The sequence below is a fragment of the Lemur catta genome, chromosome 4 (genome assembly GCF_020740605.2).
Source record: "Lemur catta isolate mLemCat1 chromosome 4, mLemCat1.pri, whole genome shotgun sequence".
Taxonomy (NCBI): domain Eukaryota; kingdom Metazoa; phylum Chordata; class Mammalia; order Primates; family Lemuridae; genus Lemur; species Lemur catta.
In genome coordinates this window covers 71,748,198-71,775,901 of record NC_059131.1, presented here as the reverse complement: position 1 = coordinate 71,775,901, position 27,704 = coordinate 71,748,198, and the positions used below count along the sequence as shown (strand labels likewise).

General features: G+C 54.8%; 1 protein-coding gene across 1 annotated transcript; it reads right to left on the bottom strand.

The window, feature by feature from the left end:
* Nucleotides 1–895: 895 nt before the first annotated feature.
* LOC123637224 (tyrosine-protein kinase ZAP-70) lies at nt 896–25,847 on the bottom strand. The gene is made up of 13 exons (XM_045550171.1): nt 25,429–25,847; nt 14,597–15,047; nt 13,823–13,983; nt 7,179–7,317; nt 6,993–7,074; nt 6,867–6,913; nt 6,646–6,697; nt 5,545–5,737; nt 4,834–5,040; nt 2,975–3,167; nt 2,745–2,885; nt 2,542–2,654; nt 896–1,385 (listed from the first exon to the last, which is right to left on the bottom strand). Exons 2-13 carry the CDS (start codon nt 14,996–14,998, stop codon nt 1,262–1,264), a joined length of 1,854 nt encoding a protein of 617 aa, XP_045406127.1. The 5' UTR covers nt 14,999–15,047; nt 25,429–25,847; the 3' UTR covers nt 896–1,261.
* Between the last annotated feature and the right edge of the window lie 1,857 nt (nt 25,848–27,704).

Below are 27,704 nucleotides of genomic sequence, written 5' to 3'. Positions count from 1 at the left end.
AATTATTAAACTCAACAGTAAATAGTGAAGTCAGAATAAAGTCTGTACCTGAGTTAACAGTATTGTCACAGCATCAATTCCTGGTTTGACAATGTGCTGACATGTCACCGAGGCTCTGGGGTTCCTCTCTGCCATCGGCCGCCAGGGCCTCCTGCTTCCGCTCAGCACAATAGTGAAAGCTCCTGTCCCTCCCCCACGGGCCCACAAAATGGCCACAGGTGTCCCAGATCTCCTGGCTTCGCTTCGCAAATCAAAAGAAAGAAAACGCCTTCCCAGAAGCCGCAGCAAATCTCCTTGCCTCTCATGGGCTCCGAGTGGGTTCTGTGCCCGCCCCTGAGCCAATCGCTCTGCCAAGAGCACTGGCTGGGGGCTGAGGACGGAGCCAGGCACGGCTGCAGAATGGGGGGACGCACACTCAGAAAAGAAATGCAGGGCCCTGGCTCCATGTCACCCCACCTGTTGGGTTCTGAGCTCCAACAGCTCATTTTTCATGTGGGGAAACTGAGGCAGCAAGACTTGAGGACTGTTCTGAGCAGGATGGCACTGGCATTTGGGGCACAGGTGATGAAGATCCCAGCTGGGTGTGGGGTTCAGTGTTTGTAACATCTCTCCAGATGATGCTAACGTGCATCCAGCGTGGGGCACACCCATCTCATGCAATCCAGCCGTGCACACGGCCCCTCGGCCCCCACACCCACCGGGCCTCAGTTTGCCCACTCTGCCCCAGCCCTTCATTCACATAGAGATACTCCAGCCCCATCTTCCCAGGGGTCACTTCCAGGCTTGGCCCAAACAATGAAAGTTGCTTTCAGGCACTTCTCATAACCCAGCCCCTCTCCTGGCTCCTCCCCTCACCCCTCACCCCCCACCCCCGGAAAAGATGAGGGCACTCAAACACCAGACAAGCTGAGTTTATTCCAAGGATGTACGTCTTGCCATCTGAGAATCCCCAGGGTCGTCCCCTTCGGGGCCCAGAGGAAGGAGGGTGCTGGCAGGCGACGCCCTCCCAGCTCCGGGCCCCAGGATGAAACCAGCCCAGGACCAGGCTGCACAGCCCCGCCCTCCCGGGCCTTCCACTGTCCCCCAGCCACAGAGGGCAGGGGACAGGCAGGGAATGAGGCCTCAGATGCCCCCCACCACAGCCCCACTGGTGGGAGGGAGAGGCACTGAGCTGACCCCTGCCAGACTCAGAGCCTGGGACAGGCCGAGGGCAGAGGATGAAAAGCTGGCGTGGGGTCCACAGGCCCTGGGTGGCCACAGCTCAGGCGCAGGCAGCCTCGGCTCCCTGTGCACACGCCGGGGGGCCCTCGGCCCTGCTCGCCAAGCTGTAGTAACAGGCCCGCATGCGCTGCTCCACGGTCTGGAAGTCTGGGCGATCCTCCCACCTGCAGGGGTAGAGCCCGCCACTGACCGCACCCCCAGGACCCAGCTACAGCAGGGCGGTGGGGCTCGGCCGCTGGGGTGGTGGGACACTGGGTAAGGTCTCTTGGTGTGTGAGAGCTGGAACTCAGGTATTGCTGCTGACATCTGGATGTCACGATAACCAGATAGTGCTGACCCGAGAGGACTTAGGGATTGAATTGATTGGGTTTTCAAAGCAACAACTATGGACTGGGACACTGAATGCTGAAGTATGAGCATGTGCAGGGCCAGGGCATTCGTGTGCTCAGCACAGGCTCACACGGGTGCGAGTATGTGGCCCATAACCGAACAGAAGGCTGGAGTACTGTGGTGGGTTTTGCCAGGGGGACCTGGGGTGTTAATGGTCCTGCATGTGGGACATCCATGTGCTGTGCTGGGTGCTAGGTGCTAGGTGCCAGCCTCTTTGGGTACTGGGTATTGGTGCACTGGGTGTTTCCTGATAGAGACCGGATCCATACATGTTGGAGAAGGATGGATTGATCAGTTGGAGTGTCTCAGCCTCAATGTCCTAAGTGCCAGCCAATAGGTAACAAGCGTTGGAGTTTCCACACACCGCATGGTCAGTGTAGGGTGCCCGTTGCCTGTCGTCTGATCAGAAGTTGGGCTATTGACGGGGTTAGGAGTTGGGATGTTCATGTGTGAGGCCTCATCCAGAGGTGGGGGCTGGACATACTGAGTACTGGGGGACCCTGGTGCTGGCCTGCCTGGTAATCAGGCGTTGAGTGCTGGCTGGTGGGGCCCTGAGGTGTTGGATACTGGAGAATTATCCCACGCCCTGAGTCCTGGTGTCATAGTCGGGTTAGCAGAGTATGGACTTGTCTGAGAATTGCAGGGTCCGTGTGCTGAGTGCTCACTGTGGGGCTGAGGCTGTAGACGCCAGAGCATGTCCACAGGCAGGATGGCAGGCTGCTGCCCACCGTAGGGCCAGTGTGTTGGGCAGCTGAGCGTGGCGTAGGGGACTACAAATATTGCATGCTGGAAAGGCCATGAGCTGGGTGAGGGCCTCTGGGTGGGATGACGTTGGGTAGAGTTACATTGACACCCACTGATTGGGCAGCAGGACCTCCTGCCCCAGGCCCAGGGGTTGTTCCACTGGGTCCCCTCCCGCCTGGCACTCACTTGTAGGTCCAGCAGTCACTCATGAGTGTGTACATTTCAGGCGGACACTCCGGGGGGCACTCCATCCGCTTGCCTTGCTCGATGAAGGCCATGACCTCCGGGCCTTTCATCTTCTGCTCAGATCAGGGCCAGGCACGTGTGAGCAACTGGGGCCCTCCCTCCCACCTTGCCCCACCCGCCACCTGCCCACCTCTGCCACCTGCCTTGTAGGGCTTCTGGCCATAGGACAAGGCCTCCCACATGGTGACCCCGTAGCTCCAGACGTCACTGCGGCTGGAGAACTTGCGGAAGTTGATGCACTCGGGCGCATACCACTTCAACGGCCACTTCCCGGCTGAGCGGGCCTGGGGAGGGGAGATGCTGCCAGGGCAGGGCTCAGGGACCCTCCACCCACCCACCCTATCCACCTGGGCACCGTTGGGGCAGGGCGTACGGTGTAGTAGCTGTCGTCGGCACCCAGCGCCTTGGAGAGGCCAAAGTCACTGATCTTGGCATAGTGCCGGTTGACCAGCAGGACATTGCGGGCCGCCAGGTCGCGGTGCACAAAGTTCTTCTCCTCCAGGTACTTCATCCCCATGGACACCTGGTGCAGCAGCTCGGCCACATTGCTGACGGGGATCTCCTCCCTGGGGCAGAGGGGACAGGGGGCAGGGAGAAGACAGTCGGGATCCCAGGGAGCAAAGCCCTCTTCTCTGACCCAGCTGAGGATGGGCCATGTCACCACGTGCTCAACACATGCCTACCGAGCACCTGCCACATGCTGGGCATGGGGCCCAGGACAGCCGTGAACAAAGCAGGCAAAATCCCTGCCCTCACCCCAACTCAAGACTGTGTCACTCATCGGCCACATTCCCAGATGTACACCCCTGCCTACACCTGTGTGGTGCCTTCGGGGTGTCATGGGCTCCATGCACACACCCAACTCCCCCACCCCATCTTCTCCAGCAGCTCTGACCTTCCAAGGTGCTGCCCTCTGTTCCTCTTTCTCTCACATCCAATCTGCCTGCACAGCCTGGCAGCTCTGCCTTCCGATTCTCTCCGGGATCCCCCACTTCGTCCCACCTCTGCTTCTGCCACCCTGACACAGGCAGCACTGTCACCCTCCACCTGGACCAGAGTGGGCAGCTCTGACCTGCCCCTCCTCTGCTCAGAGCCCCCAGGCTTCCCCTCACTCAGGGTAAAAGTCCAAGTCCCCCTTGCAGCCCACAAGGCCTTGCACAACCTGCCCCACACCAGGCAGGGGCCTCAGGGCCTTTGCACGGGCTGTGCTCTGTGCTGGGAGTGCCCTCCCCTGACCTGTGCTTGGCGGCCTCCCTCGGTTTGGTCAAACGTCCCCTGCTCCCTGCACCTCCGGCCCCAGCTCTCCTGACCCTCCCGGGTGGCTGGACTCTCATTTCTACAGCACCAGCTTCCACCTCGCTCCGGATTTCACCATGATGATCATGGCCTCTCTTCTCCACCCGGAATGCAGGGCAAGGAGCTTTCCCTCTCTCATTTGTTGACGAATCCCAAGTGTTAGCGACAGTTCCTGTCACAGAGAAACTGCCCAATAAGTACCCGTCCAACAACTGAATGCACGAGCCAGGGACACACCGGGAAGGCATGTGCACAGGCGAGACTGGGCGTTAGCAAAACTGTGCCGCAGTGAGCGCAAAAATCCGTGTCTATAAGGGGAAGAGTTTGAGGCATGAGGGAACACAAATGAAACTGCAAAAATTTTCAGTGAAGGACCAGATAGCAAATGTTTTAGCCTGTGCAGGCCACATATGGTCTCTGTCACATAGTCTTTGTTTTGGGTTCTGGCATTTTTAACCTTTTAAAACTGTAAAACCACGCGATACAAAAACAATGCGATTTGCTGCCCCTGCTTCAGTTTCCAGACAACCAACAAGGCAACATTCCGTGGGCCCTGAGTGCGGCCCTGGGTGGCCGTGACAGAGCTAACCGCTATGAAGCTGTCAATGGCAGGGCCAGACGCTCTTCCAGGCACTTTACAGGTGTTGACTCATTTAATGCTCTCAAGACGCCTGGAGGTAGCTCCTGCCATCTCCGCCGTGGCACAAATGGGGAAACCGAGGGTGAGCGGCTCTGCCTTGCGGGCACGAGCCTGGGTGTCGGAGTGTGCAGGGTGCGGGCGAGTGTGTCCCCGGAGGTGTAAAAATTACTGCAAGCACACAGGGTGGTGTGCACCGGCTTGTGCACACGGGAACCGGCGTGTACACATTCCCGGGTAGTGAGTGTCCGCCCTGCCCGGAGGCCCCGCCCACCCGTGGCCCCGCCCCAGGGTCCTGCCTCTTTCCCAGCAGGAACTTGTGCAGGGGCCCGCTGCCCGCCATCTCCATGATCAGCATGAGGGCCTCGGCCTGGCAGACGCCGATGAGCCGCACGATGTAGGGGTTGTCCAGCTGGTGCATGATCTGTGCCTCGCGCATCATCTCGTCCTTGTCCGTCTTCTCCGTGCCCTGCTTCAGCACCTTGATGGCCACGTCGATCTGCTTCCTGCCCCGGCGCAGGGCCCCGCGAGGGAGGCGTGCGGGTGAGCTCGGCGCTGCTCAGCCCCGCGCCCACCCACCCGCTGTCTCTCTCCCTCCCCGAGCTGCCTGGCGGGCGCTGTGGCTCACCCCTCATTCCTCCCCGGCTGCGGGCAGAGTCCACTGAGGACAGCTTGCTGCCAAGTCCCTCACCGGAACCCCCCCCCCGCACTGAAAGGAACCGCTTTATTCAGAGCGGCACCCTCCCCAGGGCAGCCCGTGTCGTGGCCAATCGATGCAGGCTCAGGGGCCCCTGGGATGGGCGTCTGCGCTCAGCCAGCCTCTCCTGGCCCAGGTGTCCCCAAGCTCCCTCCGGGAACCCTCCAGTGTGCAATGTCCTGTCCCAGAGTGTGTGTCCCTGACACACTGCCGTGGGACAGCAGACATCCCAGCTCCCACCCCACGGCCTGGGGGGCTGCTCTCCTCCACCCGCCACACAGCGGCGCCCTCACCACGGCAGGGGCAGCCGTACTTGCGCATGCGGTAGACGCCCTGGCGCACGGAGCCGAAGTTGCCACAGCCAAGTTCAATGTCGGCTATGAGGAGGTTCTCGCGCTTCAGGAAGAGCTTCTTGTCCTTGAGCTCCTCAGGGTCGCTGTAGGGGCTCTCATACACACTCGTGTCCATGGGCATCGGCCGCTGTTTGTCTGGGGACGCTAGGCGCGCTGTACACACACACAGCCATGCACTCCCAGCTCAGGGGCAGGGAGAGGGCAGGGGAGAGGGGCGCCAGGAGGGCAGCCTCAGCCCCCACAAGGCTTGTGCACCAGACGAGGGTGTGCTCCCCGAGAGCATGCAAAGCATGTGGGTGCACGTGTGTTCATGTGTGTTCACATGCATGCACTTGCACACACTCCTGGTCACAGCTATGGGTGCCCTGTGAAGCCATGTACGAGTGGACTCTAGAGGCAAGTGCATCAGTATCTGTGTGTCATTGTTAGTGTGCCAGCCATGGTGTGCGTGTGCACACTCACACATGCACACCTATGCTGGGCCCGCCCATGTCTGCATATGCACACACAGCCATGTTTACAAGGCCTCTGAAGGTGAGCATCTGGGTGCACGTGTAACAAAGTGTGTTCTCTGCACACGTGGGAAACACGGGCACCCACAGCAGAGTGTTCTAGGAACGTGGGCCCTGAAGCCTGTCTGCGTGGGCTCAAATCCCGCCTCCACCCCCGCCTGACTGCGGGACCTTAGACAGCACCTTCCCTTCCTTCTGGTCTGTAAAACCAAAGTACCAAAACTACTCCATGGGTGTGTTGGGAGGATGGCAACGAGCTCACACACAGTGACCTTGGAACGTGACTTGGCACATAGTAGGCACTCAACAAATGTGTGTCTGTGCACAAGGAACCCCGGGTGTGGCCAGCTGTACTCCCCTGTGCGTCAGCAGCCCTGGGACGCACTCACGCACAGGCAGGCCTGACGGGTGTGGGCGTGTGTGGGCACACGGGCAAGCCAGGTCAGCCTGCCCAGCCCATGTGGTCCTCGTGAAACGCCACAGCCCGGCCAGGGACCCTGCTCTGAGCCTGGCAGGAGCCCCACGCACACCCCACCTCGGCCAGCTTACCTGGTTCCGGGGTGTATCCATCTGAGTTGAGGGTATCAACCCGTCTCTGAGGCTAAAGGTCACAGGTCAGCAACAGTCGGCAAGGCCCAAGCTGGGGGCACCGAGCCCCTCCCAGGAGACCCTCTTCCCCTCCATAGCACCCCACCTCCCTCCCAGCCGCCCCTGGGAGCCCACCCACCCAGCTCCACCCGAGCCCCAACTCTGCGGAGCGGCTGACTCACCTGGGTGAAGGTGGAGGGGTGGGCTGGGAGCGTGGGAGCAGCGGCCTCTGGGAACAGAAGGGGCAGTGAGGGTGGGGGTGGGTCTCCTGCAGCCCCGCTGCCCACGCACCCTGCCTGCCCACGCACCTGAGGTGGCACTGGTGTTGGGACACACCTCCTTCAGGCAGTAGATGAGCCCGTCAGCCTTCAGCTTCAGATACTCCACCAGCTGCAGGGAACGGGTGGCTGGCAGGGGCTCCTCTCTCCCCAGGAGCCCAAGAGCCCCGTCTAAGCACAGCGTCTCCCCCAGAACAGGATGTGCAGGTGGCCTACCTGCCAGAGTGTGTCAAACTTGGTCCCCTCGGGAATGCAGTACTTGCCCGCCTTGTCCTGGCTGATGAGGTAGTGGTACACAGTCTTCCCATAGATGAGGGACAGCGCGTATGTGCCCTGCTCCTTCCGGGGCCTCAGCCTGGAGGGGCAGGGCAGGGATGTCACCCCAGCAGCCACCTGGGGCCCTCCTGTGCCTCAGTTTCATACACACACACACACACACACATACCCAATGGGTTCTGCACCCCGGGACCCCATGGAAAAGCAGCAAGGACTGGGGAAACTGAGGCCAGGCCCTGCTCAGCCTCCAGACCACTGGTAAGCAGCCAGTGGGTGAAGCAGGAGTGGGAGGGCCACAGCCGCGTTCATAGGGAGATGCAACGTCGTCCAAGGGCAGACAGGTAGCCATTCACAGAGGAATATTTGACCACCCACAGTGACACTCAGCCCTGCATGGCCAGACACTCAGCCACCCATGGGGGCTCAGCCATGGTGGGGGAAAACACCATGTCCCCCACGGTGGAATACTTGGCCATCCATGGCCAGACACTTGGCATCTACTGGGGGACAGAGTCATCCACAGGGGGCCCTCAGCCATTGAGGGGTACACTCGGCCACATACTTGGCCAACCATGGAGGAATACTTGGCCATCTATGGCAGACACACAGCCTTCGACAGGGGGACTTAAGACCATGCTCTTGCAGAGAGAAAGTCATTTCTTCACAAAGACCCACACAGGTAAGCACAACTCCATGACCAGCTCACAGGATACCTTTGTGCAAATCAGAACAAGTCACCTTTTCATCACAATAGACTGACCAATAATCATAATAGACTGGCCTTTGATAGAATGAGACCCTTAGTTACCTTCTGCTAAAAAGTTGTCAAAATAAATATAGAAATCTTCCATGTCTATGATGGGAATTGAACCCCTCCAAGTTGGTGCCTTTGTGTGGTAAGAACCTGTCCACCCATTCCCCCCAGCCCTGAGTACACACACACACATGCATATGTACACACACACACAGGACAATTTAGTCAGACACTGGCACCCTTGCATGAAATCCCATGGTGAAACCAGTCAACATCTCCCACAAAACTATTGTTTTGAGTCACTAGCATGAGGCTCTATTCTGGGGTTCCATGTAGCTTTCCAGTGAAGGAGAGAGGGCAGCTGGCCCTGGGGGTCTCAGAGCTGTGGAAGTTGGAGGCGCTGACCACAGATCTCAGGGACTGATGGCCTGCAAGTGGGCCCTCCAACATGCAAACTCCGCCCTGTCCATGAATGTTCATTCACTGGACAAATATCTACTGAGTGTGGACCACAGTCCAGGCACTGTTTGGAGGGCAGGGATAGGGTAGTGAGCAAGACAGATGTGGGCCCGCCTTGCAATCAGGCCCTTCCTTAGGCCAAAGGAACAGGGAAATATCCCCTGAGTGAGGACCAGAGGAGCAGCTGTGACCATCCCATTCATTGCCCGACAGCATATTCCCCAAAGAACAACACAGTGAAGGTTGGTATAGTTCCCAGGCTAGCCCACGGCAGTCTGGGGTACATAGAGATATAGGAAGTCAGGGTGGGGGTGATGAGGGAGCACCAAAGGGCAAGGAGGCAAAGCCCACAATAAACTAGGAAACACAAGTGTCCCACAGAGAGAAAATCACTTCCATCGCTAGACTGGCAGGCTAGCCTGGAGGTTATGGTCTCTAGTGACTAGTTGTCTTTTGAGACATGAAAATACCTCCTGAGGGTCACAACCTTAAGTTTTAAACTGGCAACAGAAACTCAACACCAAGCTGCTTGTCAGCAAACAGCAAACCTCCTCCCCTCCCCTCTTCTCTACTCTCTTGCTTCTCTGTCTCTTTCATTCTTTATTCTGGAACTAATAATTTCTTCCTTTTTGTTTATTTAAATTTCTGTATGGAATACTGGGGGAAGAAACAGCCACAATATCAGGCAGTTCTTCCCATCATTTGTCTATTTATCCATCTCCTGAATGAAGGATCGACCATGTGACTTGCTTTGGCTAATAAGACATTAGCAAACATGACACAGCAGAGGCTTGAAAAATGCTTGAGCATCGAGGCCTGCCTTCCCTCTCTTGCTTTTCCTGGCAACCCTGCAATCTTCAAGGAAATGAGTCCTCCTAGCCCACTAGAGACACCACATGGAAGAGAACCAAGGCACCCCAGCCTGCCAACTGCCACTTGTGCAAGTGAAGCCATCATAGACCATCCAGCTGGCTGTGGCCACATGAGCGAGCTCAAGAAACCAGCAGAATAACCACCCAGCTGAACTCAGCCCAAATTGCCAAGCAAATCAAGAGTGAATAAATGACTATTGTTTTGAGCCACTACTTTTCAGGGTGGTTTGTTATACAGCAATGAGTAACTGATACACTCTGTCTGGAGACATGTGAGTTCATAAAAGATCAGCCACTAATTCCTGGATAATAACCACACAGGCTAAGACACTGGTGTTATCACCATATATGTTTTGTTGCCACAAATTCTACTTTATTTACCAAAAAACCACTAGGTGGTGGTGGTTCTTTGTTCTTGCAGTTCAAACTTGCACTTAAGCTAGAGGTACAGGCTAAGAAATCAACTGGTATCTCCACTCTTAAGATAATATATAGAACCTTATAGTGGTGATAAAAATAAGAGCTACCATTTATTAAGATATTGGTTCTAAATTATTCACATATCTGTCCTATAATCTTCACAGCACTCTCCACTATGTAGGGACTATTATTATCCCCATTTTGCAGATGAGGAAACTGAAGCACAAGATTACATAGTTGGTAAGAGATGGAGCCAGGATCCAAACCCATTTCTGATTCTACAGGTAATTGCTACCTATGACTGACACCAGCTCTGTCACAGATTATCTCTGTAACCCTGAGCAAGTTGCTTATTCTCTCTGTGCCTCAGTTTCCTCATGTGTAAAATGAGAGAATTGGACTGAATCAGAGGTTCCTGACCTAAAAAGGGCTCCACGGGTGAGGTTCAGGACCAACCATAAACTCGTATAACTGTCTACAAAGTCTTTGGGGTAAATATGTTTTGAGGGTTGCGGAAGGGGCTTAGCTTCAGTAGGATTCCCAAAGGGGTCTGTGATCCAGAAGAGGTTAAGAAACACTTGACAATGTACTCTTGAAGACCATTTCCAGGAATTAAGTTTCTTTTCGAGTTGAATCAACCAATACCCCAAATTGCAGCCAATTACAAAGAAACAAAGCCAGCTTTTGCTGCACACAGCCTTAGGTACAATTCTCCCCATTCTTCAGCAGCTCTGAACTCAGCAGTAAGCATGGTCCTGGTCTTATTTCTAAGCCTGAGTGGTATGTGTCTTTCCATCACACCCTAGCCAGCTCTGGCTTGTCCCACCCACCATGATCTATCAGGATGTTTATCTCACCCCGCCCCATGTGGGAGTCTGTTGCTATAGCTTTGACTTTAAGCCCTAACTAACCACATGCTGAGAAAGCAGTTATTGACTACAGGAACCACAAGAAGAATCTATCACAATTTCTGTCCAAAGCATGCCCTGTCTAATTTTCCAGGAGTCCAGCTCCTGGTAACTGCTCCTAGGCTCTTGACATTTCCCTGGAATAAGTCACTGTTGATAATGCTGCTATTCCAACTGTTTCCACATCTCGCTGCTGGCCTCCGTCTCTCTGCTGTGCCCAGAGCCTGGCTGTCCCAACTGCACCTCCCCACCGCCAATGCTGGCTCTATTTGCCTTGGAGATGTCAAGCCAGTTTGATGTCCAAAGCATCCACAGCTGCTCAAAGTTTGTGGCCCTGGTTTTCCTGAGATTCCTCTTATCTCAACACAGTGGTTAACCCCAAGCCTGTCATAAACTCTGCTGTGTTATGCAAAAAGTTGGCAAACTTTTCCTTCGGGCAGCCGAATTCTTTGTAAAACATCACATCCTACTTGGAAGCTTAAGATAGGAAACAGATCAAAGCTGAGCCTCTGCTGTCGTTGAAGCCAGAATGCAGGCTCAGAATCCCACTTGCTCACCCTCCACTCACTTCTGCCACCCCAGAATGCTTCCATACTGCCAGGAGGCCTTAGGGAATCTGGGGGGAATTTTTAAAACCACTGGGGTGGTGGAATCACTATCTGCAGGTGTATGTGTGTAAGTGTAACATGGGGAAGAAAGTCAGGGGAAGGGAGGGAAGGAGAGAAGAACAGCAGAAAACCAGGACAGAAGAGGCAGACACTGAGGGGCTGAAAAGCTACACTGGGGACTTGAGGGGAAACCAAAGAAGAAACCCAGACTGTAACACCAAAGGAAGATGGGTTTACATTTTATGAAGGAGAAAGAATTGGCTCCGTCAATAGGAAGAGCTGTAGAATCTCCCTTCATTGTGTCCAGCTTGGGGGGAGCCCCTGGACTTTCAGGAGTAACATGCACATGGCCAACTGGGATATGGACATGTGTGAGACATGTGACCAAATGGGGTTAGCAGCATCTTAGCGAGAGTCACACCAGGGGGTGGGGGAATGCGGCATCTGGATGAAGGTGGGGAATATGTGGCCAGCCATCGCCACGTACGGGAAGATGCAGCCTCCAGAGGCACCAGAGGCAGGTCCTGGCTCAAGTCAACAGTCCAAAGGAAAGAAAGCCCCAAACGCCCATGCCTGAGCTGCCCATACCTTCACTGTGGCCCCCTTATTCAAACCCCATAGCAGTCTGTTTGCACAAATGGCTGCCTTCATTCCTCTCCCTTGAGGAGTCCACAATGCCACAGTGATTTTGGTTTTGGCCATGTGACTTGCTTTGACCAATAGGACCTCAGTGACAATACACAAACAGAGGCTTGAAAAGCATCTGTGTACTGGAACATGCCCTCTGACTGTTCTTGGGAACCCTGCCACCACCGCCACGTGAACGAGCCCAGGCTGGCCCGCTGCATAACGATTGCGCTACAGCCAGCTTGTCCCCATCACACTGAGCCAACAGCCAGTCACGTGAGCTCGGCCATCCCAACCTACTCAGTGCCAGCCCAGCTGATCCAAACCAGAAGAACTGCTCAGCTGCTCACAGAATGATGAGAAGGAATAAACTGTTGTTTTGAGCCAATAATTCTTGGGGCAGTTTGTTCCATAGCAAGCTGACACAAATGCAAAGTCTTCCTCTTAGAGAAAACAGCCCTGTCATGAGTCATTCAAGGCCATCCTTGCAGCTGCGCGTTATCTGTAACATGCATTCAGGAGCTCCCTCTGAAGCCTTGGCCACTTCAATTTACACAATAAATCTGTAAGGTAAGGTGAAAAAATTATTTTATCAGCCAACAACAGAATCTTGGGGAGGGAAATGCATCTTGTGGGAGACCTGTAGTAACGTGCATAGGCCTCACGTGGGTGCCGAAATCAAGGAAAGTGGCCATTTCCTCCAGTGGGTTGGGGGTTGGCCCCAGGAGAGGGAACAGCCCTAGGGGAGGTAGGTGACAACGAGGGTTCCACTGTGCAGAGTCTCAGCCCAAGAAGCTCTCATGGGAAGGGAGCCCCCAGGATTTCTTGGGGGAGAACATTGGACTTCCTGAGGTCATTGGAGAAAGCCAGGCACCAAGCTTCTCTACAACGGAAGGCCAGAGCGACCTCAGCTGACATCCAGATGACATGTGTTATACAAAAGAACCCGTGTCCAAGCCAGAAAGCAGCAGCTCCAGCAGGGCTTTCAAACACCCAAAAGAGTTTTTAAAATAGTTTTAGAGATTCTTTCACAATAATAAACTCATGAATAAACACATTCACCCACATACAATAAGAGCTAATTGAGAGTCACAGTAGTGGAGGACAAAAATAAATTAAGAAGAGCTAACACTGAATGCATTTTTCATGTATGCCAGATACTGTACTATTGCTTTACATGTATGTCATCCTTATAACAGCCCCTGGGTAAGTACTGCCGTCAGCTACAGGATAGTTAGAGGGATTGCTTCAACACCCTCCCAGGACTCCTGCCTCACTCAGGGTAAAAGCCAAAGTCACCTCCCTGCCCTCGCTTCCTCCCACTCTCACCCTCACCAACTCAGTGCCAGGCACACTGGCCTCCTCCATGTTTCTTCTCGAATACACCAAATAAATTCCTGCCTCCTGATCTTTGCATCTGTTTGCCAGGAACTCCCTTCCACCAGAAAGTTGTTCCACTCACTCCTCATCTCCTGCAGTTCTTTACTCAAAAGTCGGCTTCTCAGAAAGGCCCCCTCTGGCCTCTTAATCTAAAATCGCAATGTCCTCCCGCCCCTGTCCACACACAGCACTAACCACCATCTGACATAGTCCATATTTTACTGATTCTTTTTTTTTTTTTCTACCTGCCCCACGAGAACAGGCACTTGTGTCTGGTTCACTGTCATGTCACCAGTGGCTGGTACACAATAGGTATTCGGTAAACGTTGAAGGCAGGCAAGTTCAGCTACTCGCCCAAGGTCCACAGCCAGCTGGTGGCGGAATCGGGACTCCAACCCAGGCCAACCACTAGGGAGGCTCGCCTAGTCACTGCTCCTACTTTCCCGCGTAAAAGCTCCTCTGCACGTGTGAGCACAGGCACAGCGCTCGCAGCCCACACGCTCAGGTCTGCCCCGGCCCTCACCGCGCCCAAGCCCAGGCTCCAGGCCCCACATACAGGAACTTGCCGTCGGTCTGCGCCCCCGAGTAGAGCTTGCGCTCGGCCTCCTCGCGCGTCAGGCTGCTGTGGTACCAGGGCATCCGCTCGTGGGCCGTCGTGGCAATGAGCTTCTCCACCTGGGGGGCCTGGCTGATGATGGCCTGTTCCAGCGCCTCGCCCTAGGGAAGGAGGGACGAGGAGGCTTGTACGTTGCCACAGGGACCCCCTTCCAGCTCCAGGAGCCTCCCGATCGCCCTGTCCCATAAGACCCTCCCCCCACTCCACCCAAGGGCCCCCAGGGTGCGTTGTGCAGACTGTGGAGGACACCCCCATAATCTCCATGGTCCCCTCCCCAATCCATCCCGGGAGGAACCACGCCTCAGGCCCCACCTTCCAGCTTGAAGATCCGAGGTAGGTGCCACGCGGGCTGTAGAAGACTACAGACAGCCATCGTTCCAGACGGCCTAGGGTGCACCCTCGCCCCGCGCACCATCCTCTCGGGCCCTGATCCCAGTCCAAGCTCCGCCCTCTGCAGGCCCAGTGAGCCTCTCCGCCTTCCCGTCTGGCACAGTCACGCCCCACAGCGTGGGTCAGGCTGTGGCAAGCGACCGCCACCACAGCCACTACGGAGCTCCTGCCTCCAAGGCCTCCCAGGCGCTGCCCCCAACCAGGGCCCCACCCCTCCAGGTTCCAAATCGGACTGGCTGGCTACGACGACCTCTCCCTCTTCCCGAAGAACCCGCGCTCCCCCCACGGCCCCCTGCGGCCCCTCCCCGGGCCCCGTGCTCTCACCTCCAGCTTCCACGTCTGGCGCACGTAGTCGCGCACCATGGCGTCGCGCAGGCTGTCGAAGACCCCTGGCTGCGGCTCCAGGCCCGACGGCCGGTTGCACGGCTTGCGCAGGTTGCAGGGCAGCCCGTCGGGGTCGCGCGAGTAGAACTCGCAGAGCTCGGCGGGGCCACAGTGCGCTTTGCCGCCAGCGATGGCATAGGTGCCGTTGAGCTGGCGCTCGATGGGGAAGTGGTGGAAGCGCACGTCGTGCACGAGCGACAGCACGTAGCCGCCCAGCGAGCGCAGGCACTGGCGCAGCAGGAAGAGCCCGTCGGCCATGCCCGCCAGCTTCAGGTGCTCCTCGGCCTCGGCGCGCGAGATGCTGCCGTAGAAGAAGGGCAGGTGCGCCGCGGGGTCCGGCATCGCCGCCGCTGCCCCGCGCGGGTTGCGCACCCCCGCGCCTCGCCAAACCCTGCGGGTTCAGACAGGGATTGGAGGCACGTCAGGGCCTCCGCCTGCCGATCGTGCAGAGCCTGCCTTACGCCAGTCAACGTGGAGAGGAGCTGCAGCTTGCTGGGCATATATCGAGGAGTCCCAAACGCCCCTCTGACTTTTCAGAGACCCTGTGCGGACGCCCGGATACCGCAACTGGTCCCCACAGGGCCAGCACCTGGAATCATCCATTCATTTCCCAAACACGCGTTGAATTCCTATGGTGTTTCAGGCGCAGTGCTAGGGATATGGATGCATAAGGCAGGCGTGGTCCCTCCCTGCTCTCCCGGAAATGGCACTCTAAGAAGTGGGTGGGGTCCAATAAACAAAGAAAGAAACAAAAAATAATTACAGATTGAGGTCAAGATTATTTTTAAAAAGTAAGTAGATTGATATGAGAGAGAAGAGGTCGCTGTAGCTAGAATGGTCACTTTTTCTGAGTAGCTAGCACTTGAGTCAAGATTTGAAGGATGAGGAGGAGCAACTTTTCAAAAAGCATAGCAAAGAGCCTATCGGGCAGAGGGAACAGCAAGTGCAAAGGCCCTGAGGCAGCTGGAACAAGTTTTGCCCATCAAAGGAGCCTCACTCCATTAGCCCTCTCCCCTGCCTTCCACTGATTCTTTCCCCTCAGACTTAGCAGTTCCCCTGGCCCTACCCCTCTGCCTTTGTTGACCAGTTTCTACAAAGCATAAGATAATGTATATCCATCAACAGGGAACTGGTTAAATACACTAGGGTTTAATTCCATAGTGACCTTTGACACAGCTATTAAGCAAAACGAGGTGTATATGATCAGGAGGAGGAATTAAGGATATTTAGGTAGATATCTGCTAAGACGGATAACTTAAAATTGTCTACCTTCAACTTTCTGGGGTGATGGTGATGTCTTATATCTTGATAGGGATTGAGTTAACATGTAGAGGAAAATGAAAATCCTTTTTGCAACCCCTTATGCAAAAAGGAAAGTTAGGCCTGGAGGCTGAGTCATGCAGCACCTTCCAAATGAGCAGCTGTTACTAACATGCATTAGCCAGATCCCCAGAGAGAGGTAAAAGGCCTCAGGCATCTACAAGGCCTGCCCCACAGACCATTCCTAAGGAAATTCTTTGCTGGGCTCCCATAAACAAGGACTTGCAAGTTGTAACTTTATTACAACTTTTTCTTTCCAGGTGCAGAGCAGAGACAAGACAAGAGCAATCATCCTTCCACCTACCCAGGGACATTTACATAATTGATTCTTCCTTTGCTCCCCTTTTCTCTTCTAACATTCACCTTATCTTATGTAAAATGTAGATTTTCTGGGCATTATCTAAAGTCTGGCAAGAATGTAACCATTTGCCTCACTGCCCACGCTCCTCCTCCTTTTTCTTTCTGTCTGCCTGCTCCCCTTAAATACCGAGTTCCCACATCCCTGTTTGGAGAGCACAGGTCACAGATGCTCCTGTGGTTTGTGCTTTCCCCAATGCATCCTCAAACTTTGGCTTCATAAACCTCCACGGATGGAGATCTTTGCCGCAGCCACTGATTTTGGGTTGTCACACAAGTGTCTGATTTTATCAAAACTCAGAAGGTAAACTTAAGATCTGTTCATTTTGTTGTATTTGCCCTCCCTGAATAAACAAGAACCATAAAATATTGAACCTTAGTAAATGATCTGCATGCAGAAATGTTTAGGTGTGATGGGTATTGATGACTGTAATTTACCTTGAAAGGCATCCAGAAAATAACACTGAACATTGATTTTTTTTTTTTTTTTTTTTTTTGAGACAGAATCTCACTCTGTTGCCTGGGCCAGAGTGCCATGGCATCAGCCTAGCTCACCGCAACCTCAAACTCCTGGGCTTAAGTGATCCTTCTGCCTCAGCCTCCCGAATAGCTAGGACTACAGGCATGTGCCACCATGCCCAGCTAATTTTTTCTATATATTTTTAGTTGTCTGGCTAATTTCTTTCTATTTTTTTTTTAAGTAGAGACGGGGTCTTGCTCTTGCTCAGGCTGGTCTCAAATTCCTGACCTCGAGTGACCCTCCCACCTTGGCCTCCCAGAGTGTGAACATTGATTGATGGATGGATAGAGACGGAAGGATAGAAAGATGGAGAGACAGTTAGGTAGACACAATTCTTGTCATCCACAGGAGTTCTACAAAGTCACTGCAAACAATGAATTGGCAAATAATGAACCGTTGCTCCTGGAGGAAATAGGTTCCTGCAAGATTGTTCACAACATTTTCATCAACTGATCAATATGTAACATTGGTTTTTCTGTGTTTTTGTTTAAAGATGTCTTACTTAATATATATTGTTGATTCATTAACATCGAGCTCTGGGACAACAGTACTGTAACCGTAAGCTGACCTAACATATTTTCTCTGTAAGGCACGTCACAGCCTTCTTGTGCTCGGGAGCACTAAGCAGCACTTCAGCACTACACTTGGGGGCCATTTTATATAGTGAAATCACCAACAGAAAGCATAAAAATTCAAACACTGTCACACCAAATGGACTGAAGAAGACACTTATTTATAGTATGGGAGGTGAAACAAGAAGTCAGAGTGGTCCCCTTGTTCGGACCTTGGAGGAAACATGTGCGTGGGGTGACTCAAATTTTTGCCACTGGGTGTATGTCTGTGAATGATGGCAAAAGCCCCACATGAGTTTTGAAGTTACAAATAAATTCTAGCAATGGCCGGGCTCGGTGGCTCACGCCTGTAATCCTAGCACTCTGGGAGGCTGAGGCAGATGGATTGCTTGACCTCAGGAGTCCAAGACCAGCCTGAGCAAGAGCGAGACCCTGTCTCTACTAAAAATAGAAAAAAATTAGCTAGGCAACTAAAAATAGAAAAAAAAATTAGCCAGGCGGGGTAGCTCACGCCTACAGTCCCAGCTACTCAGGAGACCGAGGCAAGAGGATTGCTTAAGCCCAGAAGTTTGAGGTTGCTGTGAGCTAGGCCGATGCCACAGCACTCTAGCCTGGGTGACAGAGTGAGACTCTGTCTCAAAAAAACCAAAAACAAAAACAAAAGTAAATTGGCCGGGCGTGGTGGCTCATGCCTGTATCCTAGCACTCTGGGAGGCCAAGGTGGGCAGATCATTTAAGCTCAGGAGTTCGAGACCAGCCTGAGCAAGAGCAAGACCCTGTCTCCACTAAAAAAATAGAAAGAAATTAGCTGGACATCTAAAAATATATATAGAAAAAATTAGCCAGGTATGGTGGCACATGCCTGTAGTCCCAGCTACTCGGAAGGGTGAGGAAGAAGGATCGCTTGAGCCCAGGAGTTTGAGGTTGCTATGAGCTAGGCTGACGCCATGGCACTCTAGCCCTGGCAACAGAGTGAGACTCTGTCTCAAAAAAAAAAAAAAAAAACAACAACACCAAGTAAATTCTAGGAAGTAGGTGAATTTGCAAATACAAAATCCACAAATGATGATCCACTATATGTAATAAAACAAATATATCAGAATGTTAATTATAGAATCTGTGGGTTGGATAATAGGTATACAATTAATTCTTTCTGTTTTCTGTATATTTGTAAGTTTTCACATAATGTTGAAAAAAATTACCTACCTAGCAGTTATTAGTTATTTCTCTACTAAGGTGGGCCCAGCAAGGCCACTTGGGTATAAGTTTGTGTTTGAGGAAGGGTCCTTGGGTGCCCTTCTTAGTTATGCAAATGTAAGCGGGGGGTATAATGAACGTTTCTGTGGCGCAGGAAAGGCTGCCTCTGCCTGGGTGTCCAGGGGCATGCAAGGCTGGGCACTGGGGCTGAGAGGAAGATGCTGGAATGAGAATCAGGTGAGGTCTGGGTCAGGGTAGCTGGAGGAGGGACCAGAATCTACATGTTAACCAGATCGATTCGGACACTGGGGTTGAGGGCCAGGCTTGGTGGGGTTCTGGATGTCCCAACAGTTACAGACAGGCTGGTGTTCCAGAAATTAATAAGGGATGGCATTTGTGTCCCCACCTAGAGAAACACGTCACCATTCCATAAGAGTGTTTAAAAAACATCAGGAAGTGCCAGGTGCGGTGGCTGACGCATAATCCTAGCACTTTGGGAGGCCAAGGTGGGAGGATTGCTTGAGGTCAGGAGTTCGAGACCAGCCTGACCAAGAGCAAGACGCCATCTCTATAAAAAAATAGAAAAATTAGCCAGGCATGGTGGCACACACCCGCAGTCCCAGCTACTCAGGAGACTGAGGCCGGAGGATCGCTGGAGCCCAGGAGTTTGAGGTTGCAGTGAGCTATGATGATGCCACGGCACTCTAGCAGAGCAACAGAGTAAGAGAGAACCTGTCTCAAAAAAATAATAACAAAAATTTTAAAAAAAATAAAAAGAGGAGGGCTCCTAGCTAGTCACCCTAAAGAAATGGAAACTTACGTTCACACAAAACCGACACAGGAACATTTATAGCCTAACTGTTTCTCAACAGATGAACAGACAAACCGATGCATGCCTACAGTGGAATACTACTCAGCAATAAATCGGAACAAAATACTAACACACGTGATAACACGGGCGAATGGCGAAGGCATCACGCCGACTGAAAGAAGCCAGGCTCAAAGTCTGTGGATCCCACTCAAGCCCACAGCGGTGGAGACACATCAGTGGCTGCCGGCACTGGGGGTGGGGAGAGGGACTGACGGCCAAGGGGCACGGGTAGATTGGGGAATAGTCTATAATCTATACCACTTGATTGAGGCGGTAGTTTCTCAGCTGTATACATTTGTCAAATCTTAGAATTTTTCACTAAGATAGTGTATAAATTTTACTGTGTGTAAATTGTACCTCATTTTTTTTAATTAAGGGGGGAAGGAGCTGGGAGATACAGACATACTGGGCACTGAAAGTAACAACTACAATGGGAAAGTTGGTAAGGGCTGTCACACTCCTGTCCCCGTGACTCCTGCCCTCCCATCCAGCCTCCCAGTCTGCCCCGCCCCCCGGGGGCTACTCTCCAGCTCTAGTATCACCACTGGCACATGGTGGGCGCCAGGCAAGCACTCCGTGCCCTCCTCACAGCTGGGTCCCCTGAGTGATGGGCACTGGTGACCCCTCCCTCCTGCTGGAGCCTTGCGGATCTCCCCGGTCTCTGACAGGCCGCCTGGCTTGCCTCCTCTCTCCCTGACCGTTCCTGCTCTCTCTCTCCTTCCCCAGCCGCTGTCCCCTTCTTGGGTCATCCTGTGTGTGGCTGCACATGCTGCTACACCCGCCTCTCCCCAAGCCCAGATCTCTCACCTGAGGTCATTTTGTGCTGGCATCACCTCTTTTCATCTCCACCAGCCGTTTCTATTAATACAACCTGAGATCCAGATCTCACTCACACGATATCTGTGGTTGGCTGAACCCCACAGGCTGTTTCCACATGAGCTGAGCTCCGAGGTCTGCAAGCCGCTTCTAAGCAACTCCTCCCAAGGCCGCCCTTGCTCAAGACCCTACTGCGGCTCCCTCCTGCCCACCTCATCTGATCTAAACTCCTCAGACCCCCGCTCCAGCCACACTGTGCTACTTGCCCTCCTTCAAATTTGCTTTCATACTTTCATCCATGCAGCACCCTCCACTTGGAGCGCCCGTCCCTCCTCTGCCCTCCCCACGTCCCCAGATCCAGCCATCGGTCCTTGGTCCTCGCAGACTCATGGAGCTGCACCTACAAAGCATCAGGGCACAGGGCCAGGCAGCCAGGTGGGGCTTGTCCAGGGACCGTGGGGAGGGGAGGAGGTAGGGAAGCTGGTCTCTGGGGCAGGAAGCTGTGGCAGGAAACTCTCAGCGACACAGTTTGAGAAGCTCCTCCCCACAGTGGCCACAGGTGCAGCCTGGGTAGCCGGAGGCGGGTTGGGGCAGAGAGGAGATGGGGGTCGCTGGCCTGAGGCCAGGTGCAGGGCCCCAAGCCACAGCTGGCCACCTCAGCCCTGAGGCCGAGGGCTCCCGGAGGCAGGAGCCTTCCCCATGGTCATTGCCAGCAAGGACACACAACAGCAAGCCCCACTCCTGCTCCCACCGCCTGGGCCTTTCTGTACCCTCCTCACTAGTCAAACATGGGGCCAAGTTCCCGGGGACCTTGTGGCCAGAGACGCTGGGGTGGCCAGAGAGGGTGGGCAGAAGGAGGCAGAAGACAGAAGGCCAGGGAGCGAGAGGCGGGAGCCCTGACCGGCCCAGTGCCTCTGCTTCCAGACCACACTGCGGCCGGCAGGAGACACCCCCGTGAGGCCCGTCCCCCCGGGGCTGCCCCAAGGGGCTTTATGCAGGGCCCCGGTAGGACTAGGTTAGGAGCACTGACAGCCTGTTGGCCTGTTTGTCCCCCAAACCCAGGCTCCAGCTGCCCCCTGGCCCCAGCCTCCCCCTAGCTCTCCGTTCAGAGATCTGAACTTGGCCTTCCCAGAGTTCACGGCCACTGGATCAGGCCAGAGAAGGACACCAGCCCTGTTGTCACAGCACAGGCCCTGGGAGGAGGAGGAGGAAGGCTTTGGTCAGAGTATCTGCCTGAAACTCCACCGTTCAAGTGTCTCCTTTAAAGGCAGCATTAAGATATTTCTGTTCCACAGATTTGAAACCCTGAACAACATACTTCAAAGTAAAAAAGAGTCAAATACGTTTCCAGATGCTGGGGAAAGCACACTAAAGGCTCTGAGAAGACCTGCATGGAAGGACCTGCTTTAGCTTTGTTTAACTCCCACACACCTTTTAGCATAGCCTCGAAGGTCTACAGCTCCTGGAACATACTCTGACCAGCAAAAGCCCCCATTAAATGCCCATCATGACAGCCCAGAGGGGAGACTGAGGCAGTCAAGCTGCAGAGGGATCATGCCAACCCCCTGCACCTGGTGGGAGGGTGGGTGCAGCACGAGCTCTGCACGCCACCCCAGCCACAGGCCAGGCACATCCCCTCCCAAGGCGCTTCTGGAACAGGGCCGGCCCATCACTGCCCGCACCTCCTCCTACCGACCCACCACCACCCTGCTCCCACTCCAGCTCCTGGCTCTCTCTGAACTGCCAGTGCTCCCCTGAGACCCTGAGTTCTTCCCCCTGAAGTCATGTTTCCTGCTCCTGAATTCCATCCAGGCTGTGGCCGGGCCCCAGTGCCCACCCACACAGAGGCAGCATTGGTCTGTCAGCAAAATGCCAGCTTGGCTACTCGATAAGCCACAATGGCAGCAGTTAGTCGTTCATCTATTTTTCCTGACACCAGGGCTCAGACTTGAATCACAGAATCATGGACCCACCACATGGTCATGGTGAGGTAAGCTCGCCAGACCTCGTATGGAAAGCAGGGCCAGAGAAGGTGCCCATCACCGGGATTCCACAGGATGAGACCTGCCAAGTGCCAAGCCCGGGGTCTTCTCTGCTCACCACCTTCTAGGGCTCCCACCTCACACTGGGTAAAAGTTCAAGTCCTCAGAGTGACCCCCAAGGCCTTGCATGATGTGGCCATCACCTCCCCGACCTCACTCACTCTCCTCCAGCCACACGGGCCTCCTTAGGTTACTTGTTCAGTTCCATGAACAAATCAGGCCTGGTGCAACCTCAGGGCCTTTGCACTGCCTGTTCCCTCTGCCTGGTCACCCTATCTCCATTATCCTCCACTTCATTCACGTCTCTGCCTAAATGTCACCTTCCCTCACCTCCCTCTCTAAAAAGAGCACCCCCTTCTCTCTCTAGCCCTGCCCCAGGTTACTGTTCCTCACCACATAAAATATGATATTGTATCCGCTTAATGACATGTTACTTTTATCCCTGCTAAAACGTAAACACCGTGAGAGTGGAGACTTTGTCTTGTTCCCCTCCCTATACCAGGAGGCACAAAGGTGCCCAATACGTGCTCATGGTGTGCAGAGGCCACAGATAAGGGGGTACCTAAAAAGAGCTGCAGTCTGCTCTGATGGGGGGAGAACCTCTGCCTGCCCTTGGAACCTGACAGTCCGGTGAGGGATGAGGGGCCACAGGGCGTCCGTAGGAGAGGGGATGAATGGTGGGCCTGGAGGCTTCCTCCACTAACCATGGCGGGAGAGGACAGGAGCAACCTGGAGGAGCCTGGGCACGGGCTGATCCCTCTGCCCGGAGCAGCGCCCATTCCCCTCTCCTGCCCACATGCGTTGGGCCCCTCCATTGTCCCCTTCTCCCAAAAACATTCCGTGATTCCCACTCCTCCCTCCCCAGCCTGGGTCAGGCCCCTCCGCTGGGCTCCCAAGGCCCCTGTCCTCCCTGAAGGCCGCTGTCTGTTTGCTCCTCTGTCTCTGACCAGGCTGAGCTCCTGAGACAGGGATGGGTTATCTTGTTTTCTATGGCAGCCCCTACTTCCTCTCAATAAACATCTGTCACACGCGTAACAACAACCACAAGCGCTTCTGTGCTGGGGACTGTACCAGGCCTTTTACGAGCATTACCCATTGAATCTAACCCTCGCCACCACTCCACTAAATGAGAACTGCTATCCCCATTCCTCCGCTAGAGAAACTGAGGCTCAGTGAGTTTAACATCACGTTCAGAATCATGCAGCCTGCAAGCGGCAGGCAGGATTTGAACCCAGGTCTCTGCGGCCCAGCAGCCAGCACTAACCACTCTAGCAACTGTCCATGAGGAGGGCAGAATCCACGGCTCTGAGCTGGGTCCCTGGGGGCTCCCACATCTCCACAGACCCCTGGCTGCCCCAAGTGTCGCTGAAATTTGAGCTGCCTTTGACTGTCAGGCCCTAGAGAGCTGGGCTGTGGAGAGTGGGGGTTCAGGTTCCCAAACTCAGCAGACTCTCTAAGTATCTGTTTGTCGACTGAACAACGCCCCCCACCCCCACTCAGCAGGGCCAGCCCCCCAGCCCCAACCTCCACTTCCTGGGCTCCAGTAGCTCTGTGGCCTCATCAGGGAGGACCCCCTCTCTGGGTCTCAGACTCCAACTGTGAAAGGGAGATGGACAAAGCTGGTGTGAGTTGGGAGGACAGAGTTTGGTAGAGACCAGGGGACGACATGGGCTGTCCTGGGCCTTGCAGGGTGTTGAGCAGCCTATATCTGCTAGATGCCAGTAACGCCCCTGAGTCATGGCCAGAAACATCTCCAGGCACTATCAGCTGCCCCTGGGGGCTGGGGGAGGCATAACTGGCTCAGCATGAGCACCACCACCTCAACCCTGCTCCTTGGTGGCGCAGACAGTGGGCAGCATGGAGTGGTCCAGTTGCTGCAGCCCCCAGGAGGGTCCCCAGGGACTGTGGAGTCCACACCCGAGTCTGCCCAGGGCCAGTAATAATAACTAGGATGATAGCAGATGCTCATGTAGCACCTGCTACGCACCAGGCACCCTGGGTATATTCACTCACTTAATCCTCATGAGAACCCTGTGGGGGAAGGATTTGTAGATGGGGAACCTGAAGCACAGGGAGGTCGAGTGACTTGCCCAAAGTCACACAGCTGGTAAGTGGCAGAGCCAGAAAGTGAAGTCAGGTCCCCTGGCCCCAGAGTGTGCCCACCCACACCATCCAGCAGCCTGCCCAGGGTTCCCACCAGGGCTGCAGGGGTGAGGCTGGCGGACAGAAAAGAGAAGCTCTGGATTCAGCAGGAGGAGAACCTTCACGGGTGGCACCTAAGGACCTTCCATCCTGGGAGTCCCTGACCCTAATCTCTCAGCAGGGCTTTATTAAGCACCTACTGTGTGTTTGCTGCCTTGGCCAAGACAAGAGTAATGAAACTCATGGTGAGCTGTTCACCCACGACCCCTGTTCCTTCCTGCTGAGACTCTGTCCTACCTGGGACACCTTTCCCAGCTCTTACCCAACAGGCAGGAACTGAGCACCTACTGGGTGCCAATATTTGCATCTACATTTAACAGATACACAAACTGAGGCTCAGAGAGGCCAAGCAACATGCCAAGGACACACAGCGGCTGAACAGAACTTGAGTGGTTTGAGCCTTCACCTCTCCAGGTCCCCCTTGAACCTGAACTTGCCTACCAGAGGCTCGAGCCTGCACTGGGCCCCTCACGGGAAGCATCAGCATTTTGTTGTTCAAGTTCACAGCCCTGTTGAGTGACCCTTGTATTCACAGCACCTGGGGGCCAGAGTACACATTTGCTTTCTCTGGAGGTTTCTCCACTTCCTAGAGCCAAGGACGCAGCGCTGACAGGGCCCAGCAGGCCCGAGACTGAGCAGGTGTCTCTGTTCCCCTGACACTCCTGTCCCGCTAACCCTCTGGAGGGGGAGCTGCTTCCCTCCGGGTGGCCACAAGCCCTGTCTGCCTCCCTCTCCAGCTGGACATCACCCGTCCCAGTCCTGCTGCCCTCCCGGTCCTCCCCAGTGGCCTCCTGACTCCTGGTCCCGTCCTGCCCCAGACATGGGCCATCCCTGGAGACTGCAGCCAAATGCCGCTCTATCTGGGCACGACTTACCTGGGGATGTGTCGATGATGTCCAGGCAGACAGGCCACCCGCGGGGTGTCTGGTCCCCAACACCACCAGAGTGCTGGTCCGAGACGAAGAATTGGAGCTTAAGAAGCCAATGTGGGTTTCCCCCAGCCTGAGAGCCACTGTGGGCTCAGCACCCTCCTTACACACACGGGCTACGGATGTCACACCCCCGCTAGGGTTTCCCACTTGGGGGGGTTATTCACCCTCTGCTAGGTGCCCCAGAACCCCCTGGGATGGCCGCGGTGGCAGGACACAGGCAGAAGGCCCAAGGACAGACACTTAGCTGGACGGCCCCGTGGCAGCCCCTAGGCCCGAGCAGGGCAGGGACCTGGCCGGAAGGCCTGGTGTCTGGGGTGCTCTTGCCAGCGGGTTTCTCTGAAACTCAACCTATTTCCTTGATGTGAAGACAGGAAAGGGGGCTGTGCTTGAAGCTCACATCAAAGTCACAAAGTGCTGTGTTCAAGGAAAATCGCAGACCACGTGCTCAGGGGAGGGCAGAGGGCATTTCCGGGGCCAAGCAGTGCCTGCCCCAGCGGTGGGGTGGGACTTAAGGGGAGGTGAGGCTGGCTGAAGGCAGGAGCTGTACAAGGACGAGGATTCCAACAGCAGCCCCAAGCCCGAGGAGGGGAAGGCGGGACCTGTGTGCTGGAGTGGGGCTGGTAGCCGGGGGAGAGAGGGGACGCCCCAGCGCGCATTGGAAACTGGGATGCTCCCTCTTTCCCCTTCTAAGGGGCATCTGCCGGGGGCCTGCCCCTGGCTGAACCACCCATAGGGGTGATTCATTTATTCCATGGGCAGGTTAAAGCTGGGGGGAGGAGAAACCCTCTAAGTAAGTTAGCCCATGCTCTAAAGGTTTGGAGCTCCTTCTGCGTGCCAGGCATCAGGACGGCAATGACAGCCTGTCCCCGCCCTCAGATGGCTCCCAAGCTAGAGGGGGGCAGCTGGGTCCACAGGGAGACCAGGCCTGGGATGGCATGTACAGTGCCTGGCGTGTACAGTGCCCGGTGTGATAGTGCCCTGTGTGTACAGCCCCGGTGCAGCCTGGGGACCGTCAGGAAGGGTTCCAGGAGGAGGCAGACGAACAGTCAAGACACAGAGACAGGGTGTCTCGCCAGCACCCGCCCAGCCCCACCTGGGGCTTGCCCCACATGGCTGCACCTGGCTGATCACCACCTCCCACTCTGGCCACTGCCTCCCCTTCATCATCTTCCCCTCCCTTCCCTCACACTTGCACACCCCCCATGAGGGCACCCACCCACCCTCGGGCTGGGGGTCCCACGTCATATCCACACCCTCAGACGGGGGCCCACATAGCTGCTCCCTGGGCTCCATCTCTCCCTCCGGTGCCCCAAGGCCTCCTTGCCCTCTTGGGCACCTAGAGAGGTCTTCACAGCTCACCCGCCTGTGGGACCCACCTCAGGGACCTGTGTGGGACTGCCCTGGGTCCGCTGTTGAGTGCCCAAGAACCCTTCGGCTCTGGGTCCTGCCGCCCACAGGGGAAGTGGGCTGGGCTCCCCACTTTGCCCCGGGTTCCCTCCATGCCCCACCCTACGTCTCCTTCTTGGGGCCTCCTCCCCACATCTCTGCTCTCCTCTGGCCGCCTGAATCTCCCTTCATACTGGGCTCCAGGCTAGGATACTTTCACATAGATTCTCCGAAAGCTGTTTTGGTTTTTTTTTTTTTTTTTGGTTTTTCTTTTGAGACAGAGTCTCACTCTGTCACCCAGGCTAGAGTGCTGTGGCGTCAGCCGAGCTCACAGCAACCTCAAACTCCTGGGCTCAAGCAATCCTTCTGCCTCAGCCTCCCGAGTAGCTGGGACTACAGGCATTCGCCACCATGCCCGGCTAATTTTTTGTTTCCATTTTTAGTTGACTGCCTAATTTTCTTTCTATTTTTAGTAGAGACGGGGGGTCTCGCTCTTGCTCAGGTTGGTCTCGAACTCCTGAGCTCAAATGATCCACCCGCCTTGGCCTCCCAGAGTGCTAGGATTACAGCCTAAAGCTGTTTTTGTTAGAAGGATTCTCTGCCCCGGCAGGCATCAGTAAACTCAGGATGCAGGAAAAGTCTTTGTATCCCTGCTCCAAACTCTTTTCTTGGAGTATTGAGAGAAGACTCCAGAACACTGAAGAGAGGAGAAACTACAACATCAGAATCACATAAATACAGCAAGAATAAGAGTAGCACTTATCAGTGCCAGACAATGTCATAAGCACTTTGGGGATTAACAACCCACTTAATCCATCTTCCAGATGAGGTAA